This window comes from Mirounga leonina, unplaced genomic scaffold (assembly GCF_011800145.1).
Source record: "Mirounga leonina isolate KUSES-001 unplaced genomic scaffold, KU_Mleo_1.0 Mir_54, whole genome shotgun sequence".
Taxonomy (NCBI): Eukaryota; Metazoa; Chordata; class Mammalia; order Carnivora; family Phocidae; genus Mirounga; species Mirounga leonina.
Window position 1 is genome coordinate 4,583,609 of NW_023270812.1, and position 22,677 is coordinate 4,606,285.

General features: G+C 45.2%; 1 protein-coding gene and 1 long non-coding RNA gene across 2 annotated transcripts in view; one reads left to right on the forward strand and one right to left on the reverse strand.

Moving 5' to 3' along the window:
* Positions 1–3,109: 3,109 nt before the first annotated feature.
* On the reverse strand, positions 3,110–22,230 carry LOC118001787. The gene is made up of 2 exons (XR_004676841.1): positions 22,147–22,230; positions 3,110–4,076 (listed from the first exon to the last, which is right to left on the reverse strand). It is a non-coding gene; the product is annotated as an uncharacterized LOC118001787 (long non-coding RNA).
* LOC118001785 (solute carrier family 22 member 3-like) overlaps positions 21,379–22,677 on the forward strand; it is an 87,445-nt gene continuing 86,146 nt past the window's right edge. The window contains exon 1 of the mRNA XM_034991931.1: positions 21,379–21,877. Within this exon, the coding sequence (XP_034847822.1) occupies positions 21,467–21,877 (411 nt within the window). The 5' untranslated portion in view covers positions 21,379–21,466. The remainder of the gene's footprint in view (positions 21,878–22,677) is intronic.

Below are 22,677 nucleotides of genomic sequence, written 5' to 3' on the forward strand. Positions count from 1 at the left end.
TTAGTATGTTTTAAAATTGGGAAGTGTGAGTCTTGCTACTTTGTTCTTTTTTTAAACTTCTTTTGGGTAATTGGGGTCACTTGCATTTTCCACGTGGATTTTAGGATCATCCTGTCCATTTCTGCAAAAAAAAAAAAAAAAAAAACATTGGAATTTTGATAGGGATTGAGTGGAATCTGTTGATCAATTTGAAGAATATTGCCATTCTAACAATATTAAGTCTTCCAATCCACAAAAGAGATATGTTTCCATTTATTTAGTTCTCCTTTAGTATTTTGCAATAATGTTTTACAGTCCTTGATGGACAAGTGTTTTGCACTTTGTTGATTAAATTTATTTCTAAATATTTTATTATTTTTGCTGCTATTGTAAGCAGAATTTTTTAAACTTCATTTTTGGGTTGTTGATTGTTAGTGTATAGAAATACAACCAATAGTTGCATATTGATCTTGTATCCTGCAACTTTTCTGAACTCATTTATTACCTCTTAATTTTTTTTTTTTTTTTTTACATTTGCCTGTAAATATTTTTGACAAATGCTCCTAGAGAGTGGAGGCAAGTTAGGCACCATAAAGGCAAGCGTTTTGAGCTGGTCTTCCAGGGATCCTGCAGACTGATCAAAACAAATAATAGAATTCTTTGTGAATAAGTCTGTTCTGCTCCCTCTGGACTGGTGGCAGGGATACAGGATGGGGTTTTCAAGGCTATCACTGACCTGGGGCATGGTGGTTGGGATTAGTCTAAATTAAAAAGCCACAAAGCTTGCTTTTCTTACTGAGATTGAACTGTTTTTCTTGAATAAGTGTTCCCATGGTTACTGCAAGCTTTTGGTTAGTTTCCAGAGTTCTGAAAAGCTAATTCTGCTAGTTTTTGCCAGTTTTTTTTTCATTGCTTTTATGAAGGGATGGACTTTTGGATGTTTCTGCTCCACCACTTTTTGCAAACATCAATCTCCCAGCCACCCCCCTATTTTCCCCCATCTTGAATCTGGATTCCTGTGGTTTCCTCTGAATTCCTTTGAGCCTATGGAAGTGGCTTACCCCTCCCTCTTATTTGCAAACAATGCGGAGGCTGCTGCCTCATAAGACAACATGAGGCCCCTCAGCTCCACAGCCACCTCCCCTCCTAGCACCAGGTCTATAGCTAAGGTTCAATTACAGGGGACCCAGACAGGGGTGCACTGATTCTGACAAGGGAGGAAAGGGATTACCCCAAAGAAGAGTGATTAGCCCTGTAAGCATGGGAGCTGGAAGGGGACACATAAGACTGGATTCTGAGGGTGCTGTTTTGAACAAAGAGGCCAAAACATAAGTTTGGTTAAAGGGGAGTTTATTGATTTGAGAGCAGTTTTCCAGGTCACAAGATTTAAGATTCTGGCAAGGACCTCAGAGTATAGTATGAACTCCCTACTATGGGGGCTCCCAGAAGTCTGGAAATAGTGATGGTCCATGCCAGGTGAGGGGGGCTAGAAATGCCAGAATTACCATGGCTGATGTTGGAGAAGATGAGAAAGCTCAGAGAAGTGTATGCTGGGGTAGGTGGACAGACTCAGTAAGATGGGGAACCCACTGAATGCAGATGTGCCTTGAGGATTTGTCAGGGCCACGAGGAGTGCACTGATGAGGAGCACCAGCGTCACTGAGAAACTAGTGATGGATCTCCTCTGCAAGCCAGGGCTGATCTGGGGAGAGGCTGTGACAGAATTTGGCTCTCTGATATCAGTGGGGTAAGACCCAAAACCCAAAAGCCTGTGGAGGTACTTAATCACCCAAAGCCGGATGGGTGCAGTCACCACAATAAATGGCAAAGTTGGAGGGTCAGTCAGGAGACCTGACTGTCTGAGAGTTACAGAGATGGTTTGTATACTACAGCATTCTTAGGGGAAAACTAAATGTGCTGCCAACAAGGTTCACTCACTCTATGCCAACAAAAGAAACCATGAATGACTGATCAGGAGATTGAGGGCAATTACTTCAATAAAGTGCCATGATTCTTTAAGAAGTTGCTGAACCTGAGCAAATTTTTTAACCTGAAACTCATCTATTAAAAAATGATTGGGTCTCCAGGAGGAAGGATTCTGCAACCTCACAGCAAGTGTACACGATAATGATTACCCCAGTCTTTCCCCAAAGGGGCATAGGGCCATTTACTCAAGTAACTGTGCACTGGAGAAGGAGAATATCCAACATTTCAAGGATTGTTGAACATAGGGTCAAAGCTGACATAGATATACCATAACTCAAAGCATTATCATGGCCTCCATGTTAGAGAGTGGGCATATTGGGGGTGGGTAATAAATTGAGTCATGGCTAAGATTAGGTTCACAGAGTCCAATGGACATTTCCCTGGTCCCCAAATATATAATTGGGATGGACATCCTTGATGGTTGGTATGACCTCCACATTAGGTCCTTGGACTATTGGGATAAGAGCCCAAGTGAAAGCCTTCAGAAAGTGGTCTTCCCCCACCTCTTGTCTCCATGAAGATAGTAAATAAAAATCAATATTTCATCCTCAGAGGGGAGGTGATGGTAATTAGTGTCCCCCTTAAAGATCTGAGGGGTGTAATGATGGTGTTTTCCAACATATCTTTATTGAATTCACCCCTCTGGGCCCTGAAAAAACGTGGGTGAGCCCTGGGGAATGACAGTAGAATACCAAAAACTTAACTGAGGGGTAGTATGACGTGCAGCTCATGCCAAATGTATTATCTTTGATAGAATTTGCTAGAACAGATTAACACAGCCACGATGCATGATATGTGGCCACTTACTTGGCAAATATGTTCTCCTTCATCCTATGCAAAAAAGAGGATCAGGAAGATGGTGCATTCACATGAAATGGTCCATAGTATAAATTTGCAGTTTGTCTCAGACCTAGCTAATTCTCCTACTCTCTGTCATAATATAGTCCAAGGAGATCTGGACTGTTTGAACACCCTGCACATTGATTTTCTTTATCAATGGCATCATGCTAATGGGACTGGATGACAAGACGTCTCACGTACTTTGAAATCTTTGATAAGGCACGTGTATTCCAGAGGGTGTCACATAAACTCCATGAAGATTCAGGGGCTGGCCCTATCAGTAAAATTTTTAGGGATCCAGTGGCCAGGGATATAAAATCCCATCAAAAGAATAGGACAAATGATCACATGTTATATCGCCCACCATAAAGAAAGAAGCATAATGTCAACCCACATACTGGATGGCACAAAGACTGCCATGTTGGAGTGTCATCTACAGCAGGAGAGGGCTCTAGAGCCGGTCCAAGCTTTGATGCAAGCAGCCCTGCCAGGTGGGCCACACAACCTGACTGATATTGTGGGATTAGGGTTGTCAGTGGTGGGAAAAAGTGCCACGAAGAGTTTAAAACCCATGTCCTAACACCCTAAAGGTCAGTAACACTGACCCCTAAGTTTCTGGGGCGTGGTCATGCCAACTGTAATAAGAACTAGATGCCTTTTGGAGAACAACCAGCCTACTCCTGAGCCCTGACCATGAGGTACGAAACGATGGCATGACAATAGTTGCCTACCACAAGCTGGGTTCTGTCAGACCAACCAAGTCATGAGATCGGGCAGCGAGCCCTTGTGTGATGGAGTTAGTACACTTGGGGTTGAATAAGAGCGGAGCCAGAAGACACAAGTAAGCTTACAAGTGTGTGGCCATGTCGATACATAACATTATAGGAACTCTTCACTCCTTTCCTCCTCTGACTTTCAGTTCTGTTCAGGAGAAGCTAAAAGCTTTCTCAGGTCATTTGTGACCATACCTCAAAGCAGACTAATACAAAAGTGAATGACGAGATAACAGTAACTGAAGGTAGAATAAGAAAGTCATCCTTATTTTCAAATGCTAGCAGCCCATTGAAAGATTCGAGTGACAATGGACTTGTGAGGGTGCACACCTTTGAGAGTCAGCGAGATTTATTCCTCACTTAGGAGTTGTCCATGTCATTGTTCACATTGGAGGTCTCTATCACTCTTGACAGAGGGTGGTAAAAAAGGTGGAAAATTAGGGAGGGAGGGATGCCAATATTCTTCTGTGGTTGAGCCAGGAAATGCTGTTTAGGATTCTAGGACAAGAAATAGAGATGAATAACTTTTTTAAATAGGGAAAACTATAAATTATTCTGTAGTCATAAAATACTTAGAGGATTATGGGAAAGGAATACCTTATCTTTTGCAGAAGAGGGTCAATGGATATTGTCAAGATTTGCTAAACAAGAAATGGAAGCATTTTGTAATGAATCATAGTTGCACATTACAGTGGTAATTTCCAGTAGGACCAAAAATGGAAATCATTAAATAACGGTCAGCTCTGGCGGATGTGGAAGAGCCATATGGAAAATTGTTCTTTCCCCATATTCCCTTCTGTATCATTTAATTTTCTTTCAGGTGCATGTATTATTTTAACTAAGTGTTTTGAAATACAATATTCCAGCAGTCAAGTGTATTTTGGGGGTAGAAGGTGGGGGAGAGTGAAGAAGGTCAGAGGAGGCAGTACAGTCATGGGTCAGGCCCCCCGGCCCTCCCTCCCACGTCTGGGTATCAGGTGCCTGCCCCCAGAAAGGACAGCTTGTAATGGGCTCAAGAATTCTTGGAAGGTTTCCAGTGTCATAGAGCCCCTGGTTGTACTTATGCCCAAGAACCCACATTTCATAAAGCTACCTTTGGCAGCACCAAGGTACATCTCTGCAAAGCCTGGGCTTGGATCACCCATCTGTGAAGACAGGAACAACAGGAGAATTTACAGATGGACAAAAGCAACACTTGAATGTGGGATGCTTTTAGAGAAGAATAGCTACCCTGGTGATATATAACTGCTCCTGATTTCATTTGAGAAGGTACCACTAACGTTAATATCGGTAGCAAGTGGCATAGCGTGTTTCCAGCATTTATGGGCTTGCAAGACACCCAGAGAACCCTGAATGTTTTGGGCATTGGGAGGGCTTTTAAATTTGTTTAGAGAAGAGTAATTTCCATTCATTTCCATCCAATTTTCTCTCTTTCTCCCCACTCCATTTAGAATTCCTTTCAAAGATGGATTTGGGGACAAAATTTCAATTCACCGGGAACTATGTAGCTGTGCCTATCAAACACCAAAATGAATGGGCCTTTCTACTAGAGGCTGGAGAAGCGTTCGCCCAGAAATGTCAGGAGCTATCTGTTGTGCAACACTTTTTTGGGGTGGAAATTCTACTTTCTATATTCTTGGCCAGGTTGACTCAAGAATTCAGGCAGTAGCGATTTACCATCTAAAGCAGTAAGGAGGGCCTTTTCTGAGACAGACTTGGGAGCCAAACGGAGTGTGGGTGACATCAGCAGTGATCCCTGGGCTTTCCTTGGGGCTCTGCCCAAGTCCCTCTTGGTCAAATGTCAATTACTTTGCAAACGTAGAGTCAGGAGCTTGGGAAATTCATTGTGAATGTTGATAAAGATATAGAATAGACTAATATAAAAAGGACTTAGAACTCTGGTTGCAGGTTTAGAAACCTGGGTCTGAATCTCAACCCTATCTCTTACTGATGGTTGACTTGTTCTTGTTTGAACTTCACTCTTTCTGAAAGAGAAAAAAAGAGCAGCACGACCAGGTGGGAAAGCCATCAGATTTAGAATTTGACAGGCTTGGATTTTAGTTCTGTACTTGCTGTTTTGGGTGAATTAACTCTCTCTCTAAATCTTGGTTTTCTCTATTAAAAATAGCATAACTGTTTAAATGAGATGAAGTGTGTGAAAAATATCTGGAACATTCTAGTTTCTATTCCACCAAAAGAGGTAAGAGCAGAGGAAGTATAAACAAACAAAAATTCTGCCTCCCAAAATGAGGTAGGAGGAGGGAAAGAGGGTGGGAGTAAGAGAATGGCAAATTTGGGGACATGAGGTGATGAGGCTCTGAGTTGCTCCTTGAATGGGCAAAAGCAAGCACCCATTAACTTTGAGACATTATATATTTGGGGTACATTTGCTACTGTAGCCACAACTGCTTTAATATGAATAGCTGGAGCCATGGGGCCGTTGAGACTGCCCAAGGAGAGTTTGTAGAATGAGAAGAGGAGAGCAATTTGCAAGGAAGCTTTTGGAATGTCCACGTGGAAGGAGCAGACAGGAGGAAAGGACCCAACAAGAGGTCTGAGGAGTGGGCTTTGGGGCCTTGCAGAATCCAAGGGAAGGAAGTACTTCCGGAATGAGGAAGAATTCAGTAGAATTGAAGGTGGGTGGCTAGGAAGTCAAAGACGAACTGGGTTCTTATCAACTGGATTTAGCCAAAAAGATTTTTTTTAAATTCCAGTGTAGTTAACATACAGTGTTATCTTAGTTTCAGGTGTACAATATAGTGATTCAACACTTCCATACATTACCCAGCACTCATTGTGATAAGTGTCCTCTTAACCCCCTTCACCTATTTTCCCCTTCCCCCCCGCTCCCCTCCCCTCTGGTGACCATCTGTTTGTTCTCTAGAGTTAAGAGTCTGTTTCTTGGTTTGTCTCCCTCACCCCCCTTTGTTTGTTTTGTTTCTTAAATTACACATATGAGTCAAATCATAGGGTATTTGCCTTTCTCTGACTGGCTTAATTCGCTTAACATTGTACTTTCTAGATCCACCCATGTTGTTGCAAATGGCAAACCAAAAGGAGGTCCTTAATGATCTTGCCATCATAGTCTTAGTGGAGTGGTGAGTCCAGGTGAAGTGACAGCAGTAGAGGATCGAGGTGGGGAGAAGCAGGCGACCCGGAGAAGGGGTGGGCAGCGCCCCGGAGGAACGGGGTTCTAGGAAACTTGGCTTCTTCCTTCTTCCTCCTCTCTTTTCGCCCCTTTTCTTCTCTTTCCCTTAATTCCCTTCCATCTCCCTCCTTTCTTTTCTTTCTTTGAGTAGAGAGACCTAAGCATGCTTAAATAACAATGAAAAGAGAAATTGAAGATACAGGCAAACAATTTCCCAAACTCTGACCTGCTACCCAGATGGCTTTCTCCTATAACCAGAAATTGCCAATCAAACAGCACCATCCGGATGTTCCCTGGAGGCTTGAAGTTCAACATACCTAAAACAGATTTTCCCCTTTTCTCCTCACTTTCTGCTTTTTTAAGCTCTTGACTGGTACCACCATCCATTCCCCCAGCTGCCAAGTCAGATGCCTGGGGTCACCCTAGATTCTCAGTGCCTTCCTACAATCTCAACATCCCTCCCACCCTTCAGTCTCCTCTGTCTCCAATGTCGCTCCTAAGTGCAGCCGCCACTTCCTCTCCCCTCTCTCTCAGACCACCTACATGGCCCTTGCCTCCAGTCTCATATCCTTAAAGGAATTTTCCTCAATTTAGCAACCTCATCTTTTGAAGGAATTTCTTCATTCTGAATCCCAGCTGTAGGAAGAGTTTTGCAGCCTTCCAAATGTGACATGTGGCTTCCTTGTCTTTGCCTTTGTACATTCATCCTCCTCAGTCTGGAATGCCCTTCACCCCACGTATCAGACCCAGCTGAAGGGGTTGTCTGACTCCCAGGCAGAACTAACTGACCACCCCTCCTTTATGTCCCCAGCGTTCCAGCCTCTGATCTGAGGTCACATGCCTCTCACCCTTCCTCCTGTAAAAAGTAAGCTCTTTAAAGAAAAGAATAGTATTTTATTAATCTCTGTGCCTCTAGCACTGGGCCCAACAATGGGACTCAATGAATGAATGAATGAATGAACGAATGAAAATGAAGACAGGGCTAATTGAGATTTTGTGGAACTGGTTCCTTGTTACACTTTTTGGGCTTGGTTCTCTAACTAGCCATAAAGCCACCAAGTCACATTGGCACTGTCCCACCACACTTCTCTTACCCACAGGAGACCATCACAGACCTCATCAAACCATTTGCAGCATTGTGTATGTTTCCCCAAATATGCTGCCAGGATATATCAGTCCTTTAAGATGATCTGTGGTAGAAGGATTCCATGGTCAACATAAGTGGACAAGACCGTGCACATCACACTCCCCTCTTGGAAATACACAATGCACCTCGAGGGCTCTGAGTTTTACAGTAAAAAAGTAAAATTTGGTTGCAAAGACTACCCAAACTTATTTGAATTCTTTCTTCCCTTCAAGTCACACCTTGAAGTTTTAGTATCTTTTAAAGCTTGCCTAAGACAGTCTTACAGTTTACTAACACAGTGGGGTTATTCTAGTAACATCAGACGTGATTCCTATTTGACTCCTAAGCAGTGATTTTTTTTAGTGCCATCCTCTAAAACAAAATGGAGTCTGACAGTTTTTACAATATCTGTTTTTCAATAAGCAATGTATTTTGAGTTTATGACATGTTTTAGAAATTAATGATTTTTTCCTCCATGGGGAAAAATCTATGCCTATCTGAAAGATTCCACTTATTTTATGAAGTTGGTGTTTGTTTTGTACAAAACTTTTTGTTCTTCCTCATGGTTTGGGGATTCAATGAAATAAGATCTATAAAGTTACTATTTTATTATTTGAAATGTAAGTGGGTTAAAGTCAGGTCTTGCTTCCTTTGGGGCTTCACGCCAGCCTCCGTCAGGAAGGGCAAGAATTATTTTCTAACATGTCTGGATGGCAAACTTTAAACCTAAATATTTTAGGTTTTTAAATTTGAGATTTCAGAAACTTAGGGTGTATCTACACATGCTCCCTGGACTAGAATCCATAGTTCCTGTTTAAAAGTTAAAGGCCACTTTATCGTGTAAAAAATCCACCTGTCTAGTTGATTTCTACAGGTGATCTTATACCGTGTTAAATGGTCTTTCTTTAATGTCACAACACTCCGGACTGTCCACTGTCTGAAGTTTAAGGGACTGCATTGTGAGCAGGGAGCGCTCATGCAGTTCATTTACAGAGCATCTGGAAAAGTCTCCACCGCCTACGAGTTCATGAGCATTGCTTTTCCTGAAAGGATAATGCTAATCTCGAATCCTATCGCAGAGCTGGTATTTAAAGCTCAATTTCACATTTTTTTCCCAAGCCAAATTTCCTAAATATTTGTATTAACAAATACCATGTAGAAGGGACTCGCCATCTGAAAAATCATACTTAGAATTATGATTCCCATGCTGTTTGCGTCATTTGACATCTGAGGGAGGATTAGGCTAATCACTTCAGACAAACATCTGCAGAAATTTGTTTGATGTTCTCCAATGGAGACTTCACAGTCATAAGATAGCCAAGTGGGGAGATTTCTTTAAAAATCAGTTTGTTGGGGCGCCTGGGTGGCTCAGTCGTTAAGCGTCTGCCTTCGGCTCAGGTCATGATCCCAGGGTCCTGAGATCGAGCCCCGCATCGGGCTCCCTGCTCCACGGGAGGCCTGCTTCTCCCTCTCCTACTCCCCCTGCTTGTGTTCCCTCTCTCGCTGTCTCTCTCTCTCCGTCAAATAAATAAATAAAATCTTTTAAAAAAAAAATCAGTTTGTTTATCGTTGTATCTGGTGCATAAAATGCGCTCCTCTCAACGAACGCCTGCCAACAAGGCAAACTGAGGATCTTTTAGACTGGGTCTATATAATAACCTGCAAGGGCACTAAGGCATAAATCACCTGGTGCCCTGCCAAGTTTCCTTTGTAACTTGCTTTTTGGCGTTACCAACTCATGACGGGCAGATCAGAAGCACATCAGAAAACGTCAGTGGAATAATACTTAGGAACTGCGTCGGGCATCTGGGCCCATTTGGATAATGTGAGCTCATGGCTTTCTTGCTCTTGGATGAATGGGGAAGAATCGTTTCTGGAAACCACCGAAGACCTAATTTATTTTTCTCACTTGTATATAGGGGAAGGTATTATTAAACCAAAGCATTAAAAAAAAAAGTGTTTCAGAGAATATGAATATTCTAAATTATTAACCAAATGGGTCATTAAGTTTCCCTTAAAGTGACACAGAGAGCCGATGGATTATCTGCAGAATATCTTGTGAAATGTCCAGCATTACGTTGGGAAACACATACGAGAGAAATACATAATGCAGTCTTGGTCACTAGGGAGATTAAGAAGACACTCAGTTTGTAGGGCACAGTTAGAAACAGTACCTCCTGCTAAGTGGTGTGTATTGAGGGTAGGTGCAATAACATGGCCATAAATACCCAGGAGTTACGAGAAGCAAATGTAGGGAAGAGACATGGGGGAAGTGGGATTGAGTGCAGTCTAAAGATGGGAAACATTCTGAAGAACGGCTAACACTGAACCCTTCTTTTTGTCCAATGTTGTGCTAAGCAGTCAACTTCCAGTGTTTCATTTATTTCTCTCTACGATCCTGTGGGCTTAATACTATTATATACCCTCGTTTCACTAAAGAAGAAACTGAGATTCAGCGGGGGTCAGTGATGTGTCTAAGACACCCAACAAATGAGTGACAGCAGAATTCTAGGGCCATTTCCAGAAGTGAACCACCTTGCTATATAGTAGCTGTCTGTGGGTTATAAAAGACATGGGTATGTGAATATAGATATAAGTGTGTATAGATATAGATATAGATATAGATATAGATAGATATAAAGGGACACGATATATATATACACAATGCACCTTGTACATATATATTGGATGTGTGCATATATATATATATATATAGGATGTGACATAGGCAGAAGACAGTGATAAGAGAGAGCATTTAAGATATGAGAGAAGGATTAAGCATAACTAGAAGAGTAGTTGGCATGGGTTTGAGGAGGGGTCTATGAGAATAGACCTTGCAAAGGGTTAGAGGCCAGGGGGTTGGCTTATGGAAGACCCAGTGGGCAGGCCAGTGTTAGCATGTAACAGGGAGTTTGGGCTGAGTCTGGAGCTGAGATTCAGGTATGTACTGGCTGGCCAAATAGGTAGTCATCCTAATTTGTCTCTGGACAGATTATTTAGGGACATATGCCCAGGCATGCCCCCTCATTTGACTGTAGCACAGGAGACCTGTGGAAAAGAGCTTGAACCCTGACTGTTTGGGGGATAAAACACATGCAGACCTGAGGGATAAACTAGAGGTGGGGAGCAGTGGAAATCGGGGAGGGGGGCTGAGGCTTGAAGAGAAGCCCCATCTAGTTCCCCCCAACTCCCACTCAGGGAACAGAGGCCCTGACCCAGTGCAGTGACTCTTCCCTGGCATTTGCAAGCCTCCCAGGGGCACACATCACCATTCTCCTGCTGTAGTTTCTAGCAAGATGATCTCTCAGTACACGCCAGTTCTCCACCTGGTCCCTGACCAGAGAAACCACGATCTGATCTGGTTCTGGAGCACTGAGAAGACTCTCAAGCAAGATTTTTGACCACGCATTCTTTTCTCTGTGTTCTCTTTCTTGAGAACTGAACCCGCGAGTAAGATGTACTTCTCCAGTGCACAGGAGAACGCCCACCCCATCCTACCGTCATTGTAGAGATTCCTGGCAGGGTATAAGAAGGGGGGACATTCCAAAACTGCCAATACAGTCTGTGGGCTGCACATAAAAGACAGCCCCCAGGGATTCCCAGAAGAGCTTGGGGATGGGACCTTCTGCAGAAATGGAGGTGGGGGTGGGGGTGGGGGTGGGGGTGGGGGTGGTTAAGGCTGCTGAGAGTGGCTGCATTGGTGAGCACAGGTGGAAGATGCCCAAGACAGCCAGCTTATCAAATACAAACTGTTCTGGTGTGTCTTCAGGTGAGTTACGAGATGTGCACACAAAACCCTATACACCACATGTATGTAAGCAAAGACAGCAAGATCATGAACACCAAGGACTAAAACAGTCAAAGAGTAGAAGAAACACAAATAGCTTTTTTTGTTTTTTGTTTTTGGGTTTTTTGGGGGGGGGGGTTGATCATAGTCTTCTTATAAGACTTTGGCTTTGGCAAAACATAATTGATCACCTATTGGTCACACTTCTTTCTTTGTCCATCCCAAGATGAATGCTTATTTCAAAACAGAAGAAATCCACAGCTTGTGGCTTCAGTTTCACTTGTTCTCTGCACTGAACCCAAGGTCACACTCAAGACAGCACACACATAAAACAATTTACAAATGGGCAGGGATCTGAAAGTACACTTGTGAATTGGGTCCTGGAACACAGGAGCATTTCCCCAAGGACACAATGGTAAGAAGGAGTTCTCCACTCTCAGGCCAGCCTGTAAAACTCTAGTTAACCCCTTGATGTTTGAAGCTGGTTCCTTGGGAGACAGAGGATGGTGCAGGGCCAGGGAGGTAGGGCTGGGTTTGGAGTGCAGCGACTGTCCTGTCCTTGAAAGGAAAAACTCAATGGCATGGTCATTTTGGACACAACATTTTCAGGACCGGTTGTCATAGCAATATATCAATACTTTTTCTAAAATTAACTTTTTATTTTGAAATAGTCTAAGACTCACAAGAAGTTGCAAAAATAGTACAGAGAGTTTCTGTGTACCCTTCACCCAGTTTGTCCCATGATCATATCTTACATAACCGTGGTATGTTGTCAAAACCAGGAAACTGAGGTCGTCACGATGCTATTAATTCAGGTAGGGAGCTCACTCGCATTTGCCCAGTTATCCTTCGTCCCCACTTAAACAAATATAATGCTTTGGAATTATTAAGGTCATTTTATTTTTCCAGTGTTACAAATGCTAAAAACCTTTATTTTTGCAACAAAATCTCCCATTCTTCACTATAAAAAATTTAACGGATAATGTCATTTCAATGAAGAATGAGGAGGCTTTATATTCATACAAATTAATTTTGACATTGAAAGGCAAAGATTTTCAAAGTTTCTAGAATATGCCATATTTGTAGTCAAAGAATAATTTATGAAATGACAGCCTCACAAGATAATCTGAGTCAGCACTTGATGATAGAGAGTGGACCTGGGTCCTGCTCCCACTGGGCCACGAACTGAGTGAAGTCCTGTTAGCTGAGTTACTTGATCTTTTTGGTCCTTAATTACTTGATTGCAAAATAAGGAAATTAGACTACACGACTTCTAAAATGTCTCTCAGTTAAAAAAGAACCCCTACAATAGCTTTATCAGAAGTATTGTGTAGAGATCGTTATAGAAAGCGTAAGATGGTTTTACTTAAAACAAACAAAACAAAAACAGACCCAGGTCTAAAGCAAAAGCAGAAAATGTCTTGTACTCACATGAAGGTCATGGGAAAAGTACGAAAGAAAATGCAAAGGCAGCATCTCGGTCGTGGGGACGAGGAGACCCGCCCCCCCCCCTTCAGGTGGCTGGGAATGCAGAAACGGTCTGCACTCCCCATAAGCTACTGACACTCGGGGGACATTTGGACAAATGATGTTAACCTTCCCAAGCCTGTGTTTCTCCTCCGTAAAAGGGCCATATTCCTGAGGGAGTGTGGTTCTGAGGAGGAGAAAGGTGGTTCTGAGGAGGAGAAAGGATGTAGAGGGGAAAGCGCACAGCATGTCCTGGGCAGAGTCTGGGTCCATGAAGGTTACCAGAGAGCCTGAGTGTCAGGGGTGAAGGGGATAGGAAAGAGGCTGGCAGGAAGTTTTCATTTAGATGAAAAGACTGAAAGGAACAGTAGCCTGCCTTTTGGTGCAGTGAGCTTCTGTGGGAAGCCTCTGCTTTCGAGGACACCTCTCGAGGAGAATGTTATGGGGCTCAGAGGGGGGTGTCACTGTGGCCGCTCACTGAAGCCTGAGGCTGAGCTGAGGAAGGTGATGGGGCTTCCCCCATGAGGCACGAGAGAGACCCATGGTCTCAGCGGCCCTGCCTGGCAGAGAGGTAGAAATGAGTAACACAGAGAGCTCTAATCTGTTTTTAGGACAAGTAGACACATCCCACATACTTCTTATCTCGTTGTACGTTTGGGATTAGAATTTAGACTCTGGGTTCCAGAGTCTAAGGCATCTTAATATGAAAATGAAATAGAGATTTATTATCCTCTCCCTATCTTGCTGCTCATACTAGTTTCCAATCTATAAACATTTTCTTTTCCACCTGGCCTTTTCTCCTAATATTTATAGTGGTGTCTCAAACACAGCCGTCCAATTGCTACACTCAAGGTAAATGGTAAAATCACCTAGACCACAATTAATTCAATAAAAATATAGAAAAAATAAAACAGAAGTATTTGTGTATACTCCTGTCCAGTAGCCATAGATCCATTGTTATTTATATAAAAATTTCATGCTGGGTATTCTTATACTCATACTATTCCTTCAGGTCACATTTTAAAAAGGTTTCGTTTTGAATTTTTCAGATAGCTTTCACCTTTTCATGTCAAGACGGAGCTTTAAAATCTCACAAAATTGGATATTCCATCTACCAGCATTTCACAACCTGCATCAGAACACCAGTGTTAATACATACATACAAACTGCACTAAAAAGGACCCAGATTACCTCAATTTATACATTTTGTCTTTGTATTTAAAGGAAAGGAGAACTTGAACTCATTGCATCTTATTGCCAGGAAACGATCTAATGATCTTTACTTTATTGTACTTTTAGAAAGAAATTATTTATTGGCCCAACCAGAACTAGAACTTACTTTTTGACTCCAATATAGACTGGGAAAGTAAACATCTGTGATTTACAAAATCAAACAAAAATTAATTCCAAAAGGAGAGTAATCTACAAATTGAAAGACTTTAGCTCATGAAATCAGCTAAACATTCAAATGCCCTTGGTATGACTTTGTGAACATGGAGCTCATCCCTCTAGACCATCTTTCATGCATATATAGACTCTGGAGAAGTCAGTCAATCCACAAATACTCGTTGAAGGCCTGCAGTGTTAGAACATCTATTTGTGTACCCAGGGTACAATAAAGACTTTTCATGGAAATATAAATATAAATATATGTTATTTTACCAAAAATTGGATTGCATAGAATGCACTATTAGAGCCAGTCTATGAATTGCTGTCCTCTGTTTGCAATCAGATGAGTGCAGAAATTGGGAGTAAGCATATAGAAACTTTTATACAATCTGACATCGCCATGAAGTGAGTGACTGGTGGACAGGCCTCCTTGAACAGAATGTAGACCAGTTCTGATGTTGTTGAGTTCACTTTGGGGTTGTATGTGTTGTGAGCTTCAAGCTCTTTATGCCCAGTAAAACCATATATTGGTTTGCAATAGATAGGAAACAGACAAACATGACTCCTTTACCACAGGTAGGTTGAGATGCACTGATACCAAATGCAGTCTTTGTCACCTATTTCTTTTATGGAACAGGTTGTGAGCATCATTCCATTTCAGTAACTATGTTTCTAGAAGGTAATTTTCAATGAAGGTGTTATCCTTCAGTTTTTAAGTTTAATTAATTGAGAGGTGACTCGAGTTTTAACTGATGCCTGCCCCTTTCTCGAGACTGCCTGCTCTCATTCAAAGATTGCATTAATGGGATTTATGTGTGATGGCACTGAGATTCAGAAACAGTGTGTCTCTCTTGAATGTTCAGCCCAGGGGGACCACTCTCAAACTATTGAAGGCACCCCACTAAAAGACAGTTTCATCCACAATGAGGTTCAATAGCAGAAACCTCTGGGCAATATTTTAGCAATAAATCGCACAGTGGCTTTTCACCAAGACCTTCACAAATCCCCAAAGTAATAGATGTTCTGAGCCTTGGAGACCCAGAAGGAGTATTATGGCAATTTGGCACTTGCCAGGCTGCACTGACCAATAGAAGGATGACCACTCTTTTACACTCATACTACTATTCCCCCTCCCCACCCCGATCTGACATTACCAATCAATCATGGACTGTTTTGGACTCAACCTCAAAGTTGTTCTCAATAAAGGTATCCTCCAGATAGCTTCTGCCAAAAGATGGGTAGGAGGCATAAAAAGAAACCCACTTGCCATTCCTGAACTGAACCATTTGTGATGAAAAGTTTTCCAAGAGTTGCAATGCACTTCACCTTGCACTTGTGAGAACAGCACAAAACCCACAAGTACTGGAAGGGAAGTGGTGAAGGGCTTGCTGCCATATATATCATCAGCAGAGTGAACAGGAACTCTACAAGTCTCTTGGGCTTCGCTGAGTTTTTCTACCTTGTCAAAATTCAACTCTGGAATATTTCAACAGGTTTTCGCCAAGGCTACACCTTCTCCAAAGAGGACTTTAAGTCTAAGTTCCTAGATGATCAAGTATAGAGTGAGCATTGATTACAAAAAGGATAATAGTATGTATAGTGGTTCACCCCAAACCAGAAACTTTCCTATAGGGATGTCCAAATTGTAATCAAATAGCAAGAGAATGTGTCAGAAAAAGATAATTATGAATACTGGTCCATCTAAATCAATGTTAGGGTCCAGAGTTAGGCCATAATAATGGGAATGACTTGTAGCTTTTACCACATTCACAAACTGAGTTAAAAAATAGCTACTCTGTGCCAAATATGGTAAGAATGAGAGTGTTTCAGATATTCTCACCCATTTATTAAAAAACTCAAAAGAAAATACAATTCCTAATTTTTTTCCTTAGCCCTGAGCACATGTACCAATTCATTTGCTCAATTTTCTTTCAATGGACCTTTTTGAAAAGTTTTATTTCAAGATTTATTATAGTATTCCTAAGCAAACCAATTTTTTTGTGCTTTACAAATAGCATAAATGTCATTATGACATATTTTGGTAACTCAATATGTGGTGAATATACCCGAATATTTGGAATATCCATTCCTAAATGCAATAAAAAATTCCAACTATAAAATTTTATGTGAAAAACCCAAACAATTACCTTTTCAAAAAGAATAAAGTCAGTATGTTTTACAAAGGTTGAAGGTTGTGGGCCAATTGATTCTTATCATGTCTCTTCAGCAAACATTTAATGATCACTATGTCTAGATCAGCACTGTCCAACAGAACTTTCTGTGGCGATGGAAATGTTCTGTATCTGCTTAGTCCAATATTGTAGCCATTAGCCACATTGGCTATTGAGCACTTGAAACATGGCTCATAAGGAACAGAATATTTTATTTTACTTAATTTTAATTAAATTAAATTTAAATAGTCACATGTGCAGATAGAAAATAGATACCAATGGGTTAGGATAGAAAGATGAATGTGATTTGGCTTTTCTCTCAAAAACCTACAAAGCAATGGGAAAATAACATGCAAGCAGAGTTCCACATCAAAATCCCAGCCAAATTTTTATGGCACTTAGTAAAGTAGAAATTTTATATGGAAGAAAAAAGCCCCCAAATCACCAAGATAATTCTGAAGAGGAACAAGTTTAGGGAGAGAAGGCGGGACTTACCCTACCAGATAATCAGAATTCTGATAGAGCTGTCACAATTAACAAGGAAATATTGGCATGGAGCTAGCGCAGTAGAACAGAATGAGAACGCAGAAACACATTCATACAGGATTTTCCTTTTTTTTAGCAAAATGCAAAAACCCCAGAGGCTATAAAGAAAATTGATATATTTTACTACATCTGAACTTAAACTTTTTGTAGTCAGCAAGACACTATAAACAAAGTTAACAGACTGAGAAGACAGAACCTATACAGTTGATAAAGGAGCAGAATACACAAATAAACAAATTAACTTCCCAAAAGTTCAATAAGAAAAAACAAGTAACAAAGAGAACGCAGGCAGAGGATATGAAGAGGCCTCTCCCAGAAGATGAAACCTGAACGATGAGTAAGCATGAAGAATATGTTCCATCTGACTACATCAGGGACATGTAAATCATAACAGTGAGACTGCATTTTCTACCCAGAGTATCTGCTAGTGGGCTTGAGTTTAACAAAGCCAAATGTCAGCACAGATGTGAACAACCTCATATGACGCTGGCAGGATGCACAGTGGGACCACCCCTCTGAAAGCAATTTGGCAATGTCTGGTGAAACTCCAAATACATACACTCTACGGCCCTGCTAACCTATTTATAGGCATTTACCTTCCGTCAGTTCTTGCACAAGTGCACAAGGGAATGTGCACAACAGGTTCATTGCAATGTTATTTGTAATTGTGGAAAATTAAAAATGAGCTAGACGTCTCAGTCAGGGGATGGATAAATTGTAGTACGGTCATTCAAAAGAATGATCCGTAGCAGATGGATTAAATGAAATAGATCCATGTTTATCAAGACTGATGATAGGCTAAAGAGTCTCAAAAATATAATGTGGACTGAAAACGAGAAGTAACAGGAAAATATGGGGAGTATGGGACCACTTATGTAAATGTGAGAGCACCCCAAGTACTATATATTGTTTGTGTGTGATACCTGCGTATTAAAAGGATGAAAACTGGACAAGAGGAATATTAACAACTTCACGATAGCTACACCTGGGGAAGAGAGGTCTGGTGCCTTTGGGAGTGGAGCTCTGGCCTTCTTCTGCTCCAGCCCCAGGGCCAAGAGGTTGTACCCACCTGAAGTCCATCTCTGCTCTGTCTTTTTGAGGATGCAGTACATCCCTCCTACCCAAACTCTGGGAGCTGGGACCCCAAGATTCCCTGTCCAGTGGTCCCAAGGCCTCTTCCTGGGCCTGGGTGGGCCTTTTTCCCTGGCCCACCTTCTCAAGAAAGGGTTGGGTGTCTGCCTCGGGGTGGGAGGGAGGGGACAGGGAACAGGATCTGAAGGCATCTGAAGGAGACTTCAACTGTGTCTAGGAATGCTAGTTCTTAATAACAGTATCCCTAAAACAAACATAACAACATGACATTCGCTAATTCTGGGGGTGGGAGCAAAAAAAAGCAATTTTTATGGCACTTAGTAAAGTAGAAATTTTATATGGAAGAAAAAAGGCCCCAAATCACCAAGATAATTCTGAAGAGGAACAAGTTTAGGGAGAGAAGGCGGGACTTACCCTACCAGATAATCAGAATTCTTATTGCTCTTTTTAATAGCTGACTCATATATATCACTTACCATGTTTCAAGTACTATTCTAAGTCATTTGCCTTAAAAATGAGATGGTTTATTCTTACTCAGTTTTATGGAAGACAACTCAATAACTTGCCAAGGTCATTCACTGCAAAAGTAGAAGGGGATTTGGACCCAGTAGGTCTGGCTCCAAAGTCCGTGATCTTAACAATACTCTAGGTCTACTTGACTGTATCCTACATTAAAAAAAAATTAAAATACCCAGACAAGTACAATACAAAGAAAAAGGTGGTGAAATTTTGCGAGAAGGTTCTTAGATGTGTGAAGAGCACAGACAAAGAGGGCATTGCCTGGGAAGGAAGGCAGTTGAGGTGGTGGGGGACGCTTTACGAACCAGGTGCCCCCTTTCGGCCCGGGCCTTGCTGGGCTGTGGGCAGGGACGGGCAGGAGAGTGAAATGGCAGGAAGAGGGAACTTTGTGTATACAGGGATCGATTTAGGAAAGTTCAAGAAGGATTTGAGGATTAGCAAGTAGCTACGTTTGGCTGTCACTTGAGGGGACAACTTGGTGAGGGACACAGGTTGGGATCCTTAAAGGGAGGGTGGGACATAAGGATTTAGTCTGGAAGGCAAGGCCCTCTCTGCCGAGCTGCACCATGGGCAGCCAGTGAGGAGAGCAGGCTGGATGGCAGGCTGACTGCAGGTGGGAGGCCCCAGGGGCACTGGGGGGCGGGGTCAAGAAGCTGCCAGGTATGCGCACCTACTGTGAACCGGGCACTGTTCTAGGTGGTTGCAACACAGAGTGAACAAAACAGAAATTTCTGCCCTCATGGAACCTGCATTCTAGTGGAGGGACACAACTAAGATAAATAAGTGAGCTATACAGCAAACAAAGGGATATGAATATGCATCTGTGAGATGGAGAAAGCAGGGAAGGGGGCAGACTGCACACACACACGTGTGTGTGCGTGTATTGGGTGATGTGGGGAAGGCTGAATGGGGGGGAGGCGGGGGAGGAGTGAGCGGAGGTGACATTCGAAGAAAGGCCTGCCAAGTGAGGAGTGTTGAGAAGATCCAGAGATTGAGAGCCTGGGGCTGGGCCATGGTTACACCAAAAGGAGGGCAGGAGGAAGAGCTGGATGGGAGGAAGACAGATTGAGTCTGGGGCCCAGGGGGGCAGTTAAAAATATGGGCTAGAGCCTGGAGCGTGAGACGTGCCCACACTGGAGTCACTGCTAACTCGGTGATAGATAGGATTTTAGTAGCTGAGATCAAGGAACAGGAGAACAATCAGGGAGCCCCCGCTGTGTGCCCTGCACACTATCAGGTGTTTTATTCCACAAAGGACCTGTAATCCTAAGGACATCCCTGCAGTCTCCAGAGCATGAACTCAGCACAAATAACACCAGCAAGAAGAGTAGCCCGCACGTCAAAGGGTATATACTACATGCATGGGGCACTTTCCTGGCACTTCATATATATTGACTCATTCAGTCCTTACAGAGACCCCAGGAGGGTACTAATTAGCCTCATTTGACAGATGAGAACACCGGGCTGGCCAATTAAGTTGCCCAAGGTCACAGGCTGGTGAGGGGGTGAAGCAGGCTGAAGAGGGCGGCCTGGCTCCAGAATCCTTGCTCTGGAAGGAGGTAACCTCTCGGCCCTTCAAGAAAAGCAAGCTGAGGGCCCAGAGCTTTTTTGAGGATGGGGTGCGGGTCTGGAGAGAAGAGCTAGAGACATCCTCAGAAGACGCATGGCAAGAGAGGAGGCCAGGCCAGGGCGGGGACAGCGCTGTCAGCCCTGCAGCCTGCGGGTGGCCCGCGAGCTGGCCGGTGAAGACCCAGCACCGGCCGCAGCAGCCCAGAGGGATGGGAGCAGAGGCCTGGAGGCCAGTGCGGACACAGCTCTGCGGACCTCTGGGAGCGGATAAAAGCAGTTACAACCAACCATCAAACCAACCCAACACCCTTTCCGGGCGATTTCAGGCCGGGAGAGTAGGTCTGAAGGCCTCGGCTGAGGAAACCGTATCCCGCCCGAGGTCCTTTTTCACTCTGAACTTGAATCTGAACAAGACGCTTAAACTCTGTAGATTGCCCAGCTGCCTTTTTGAAAACGTTGGGCAATCTCTCAGATGGGGCCGAAATCGAATCCCGCCCGGATCCGCCTCGGCAATGTGTCACCAAGCGGCCTCTGCGCACCGAGGGCAGGAGGGCTGGAGGGCGTGTCCCCGGGGCCCAGGCGCGGGACCCGGAGCGCGCGTCCTCCGTCCCCGCGCGCTGCCCTCGGGACCTCCGGGAGTCGTGGGTGACCCCGGGACTCTCCTCCGGGGCGCGACCCGGGGCCGAGCGCAGAGCAGGCTGGGGGCGGGGGCGAACGGAGCTCCGCGCCAGGCCGGAGGCTGCGCCCGTCCCTCGCAGGCCCGGGCCGGGTGGCCGCGCGCGGTGGCGCTCAGCCAGACCGCGCCGCCCGGGCCCCGTGGCGCGCCCACCCCGACCCCGCCGCCGCGTCCCCGGGGAGCGCGGCCCGGGCCCCGGGGCCGGAGGGCCGGCGACGGCTGGCGCGGCGCCCAGGGGTGTGAGGCGGGGAGCGCGGTGCGGAGGGAGGGGAGGGGTGGGGTGGGGGGAGCGGCGCGGGGAGGCGGCGGCCGGCGGGCCGCGCTCACTCGGAGGCCGGGCTGCCGGCGGCAGGACGCGCTCGCCGAGTCGGGCCCGGCGGCGGCCGGCCGCGCGCACCATGCCCTCCTTCGACGAGGCGCTGCAGAGGGCGGGCGAGTTCGGGCGCTTCCAGCGGCGCGTGTTCCTGCTGCTGTGCCTGACGGGCGTCACCTTCGCCTTCCTCTTCGTCGGCGTGGTCTTCCTGGGCAGCCAGCCCGAGCGCTACTGGTGCCGCGGGCCGAGCGCCGCCGCGCTGGCCGAGCGCTGCGGCTGGAGCCCCGAGGAGGAGTGGAACCGCACGGCGCCCCCCGCGCGCCGCGGCCACGGCGGCTGCCGGCGCTACCTCCTGGAGGCGGCCAACGCCAGCGCGGCGGCGGACGCGCTCAGCTGCGCAGACCCGCTCGCCGCCTTCCCCAACCGCTCGGCGCCGCTCGTGCCGTGCCGGGGCGGCTGGCGGTACGCCCAGGCCCACTCCACCATCGTCAGCGAGGTGAGGCCGCCGCCCGCCGCGCCCGGGGAAGGGCGGGGGGTGGCCCCGCGGGACGGCACGGAGCCCCGCTGCCCCCCGCGCGGCCGGGCCGGGGACGCTGGCACCTGTTGGTTGCCCCTGGGGACCGGCCGGGTGCGTCCCTCTCTCGGAAGGGCCGCGTCCGGAACGCCCGGAGGATGCCTGTCGTCGTTTCCCTCTGCGAGTGAGTGGACGGAGAGGTGCGTCTCTCCGGGGATAGACGCTGAGTTCGGAGATGGCTTCTCACTCACCTCCTCGCGCATCGGAGCGTCCGGTACGACGCACGTCTTGCCGGCGGGGATGGGTTCGTGCACAAGCGGGAGATTACGGTCCGACTCGCGGTGGAGACCCGCGGCCTCTGGGGCGAGCGACTTGGTTGGGCAGGGCCCGATTGCTCTGTGGTCTTCAGGGGGTAAAGGAAGGGCGAAGCGTCAACTGGTTGCCCTACTGATTATCGGAAATGCACGGGGACAGAGGTCAGGGCTCTCCATGCGCATGACTTTGATAAAACTGCTCTGGGGCAAAGAGCAACATCCGAGATAAATTGGGAAAGCTGAGGTTTTGAATTAAGAGTTTCAACTTTCTTTTGTTTGTTTGTTTCCTGCGAATAACTTACAGGAAGGCAGTAAAAAGGGCTGTACGTCTCACAAAGCAGATTCCCCCCTTCCCACGGGTGGCCCCTTGGGCCAGGTGGGGCAGCCCCCACATTTTCTTGGGTGTGTTTGGGCAGGCAGTGCATCGGGGGTTAGCTGGCCCCTCAGCCTCGGCTGCAGCACTGTTTC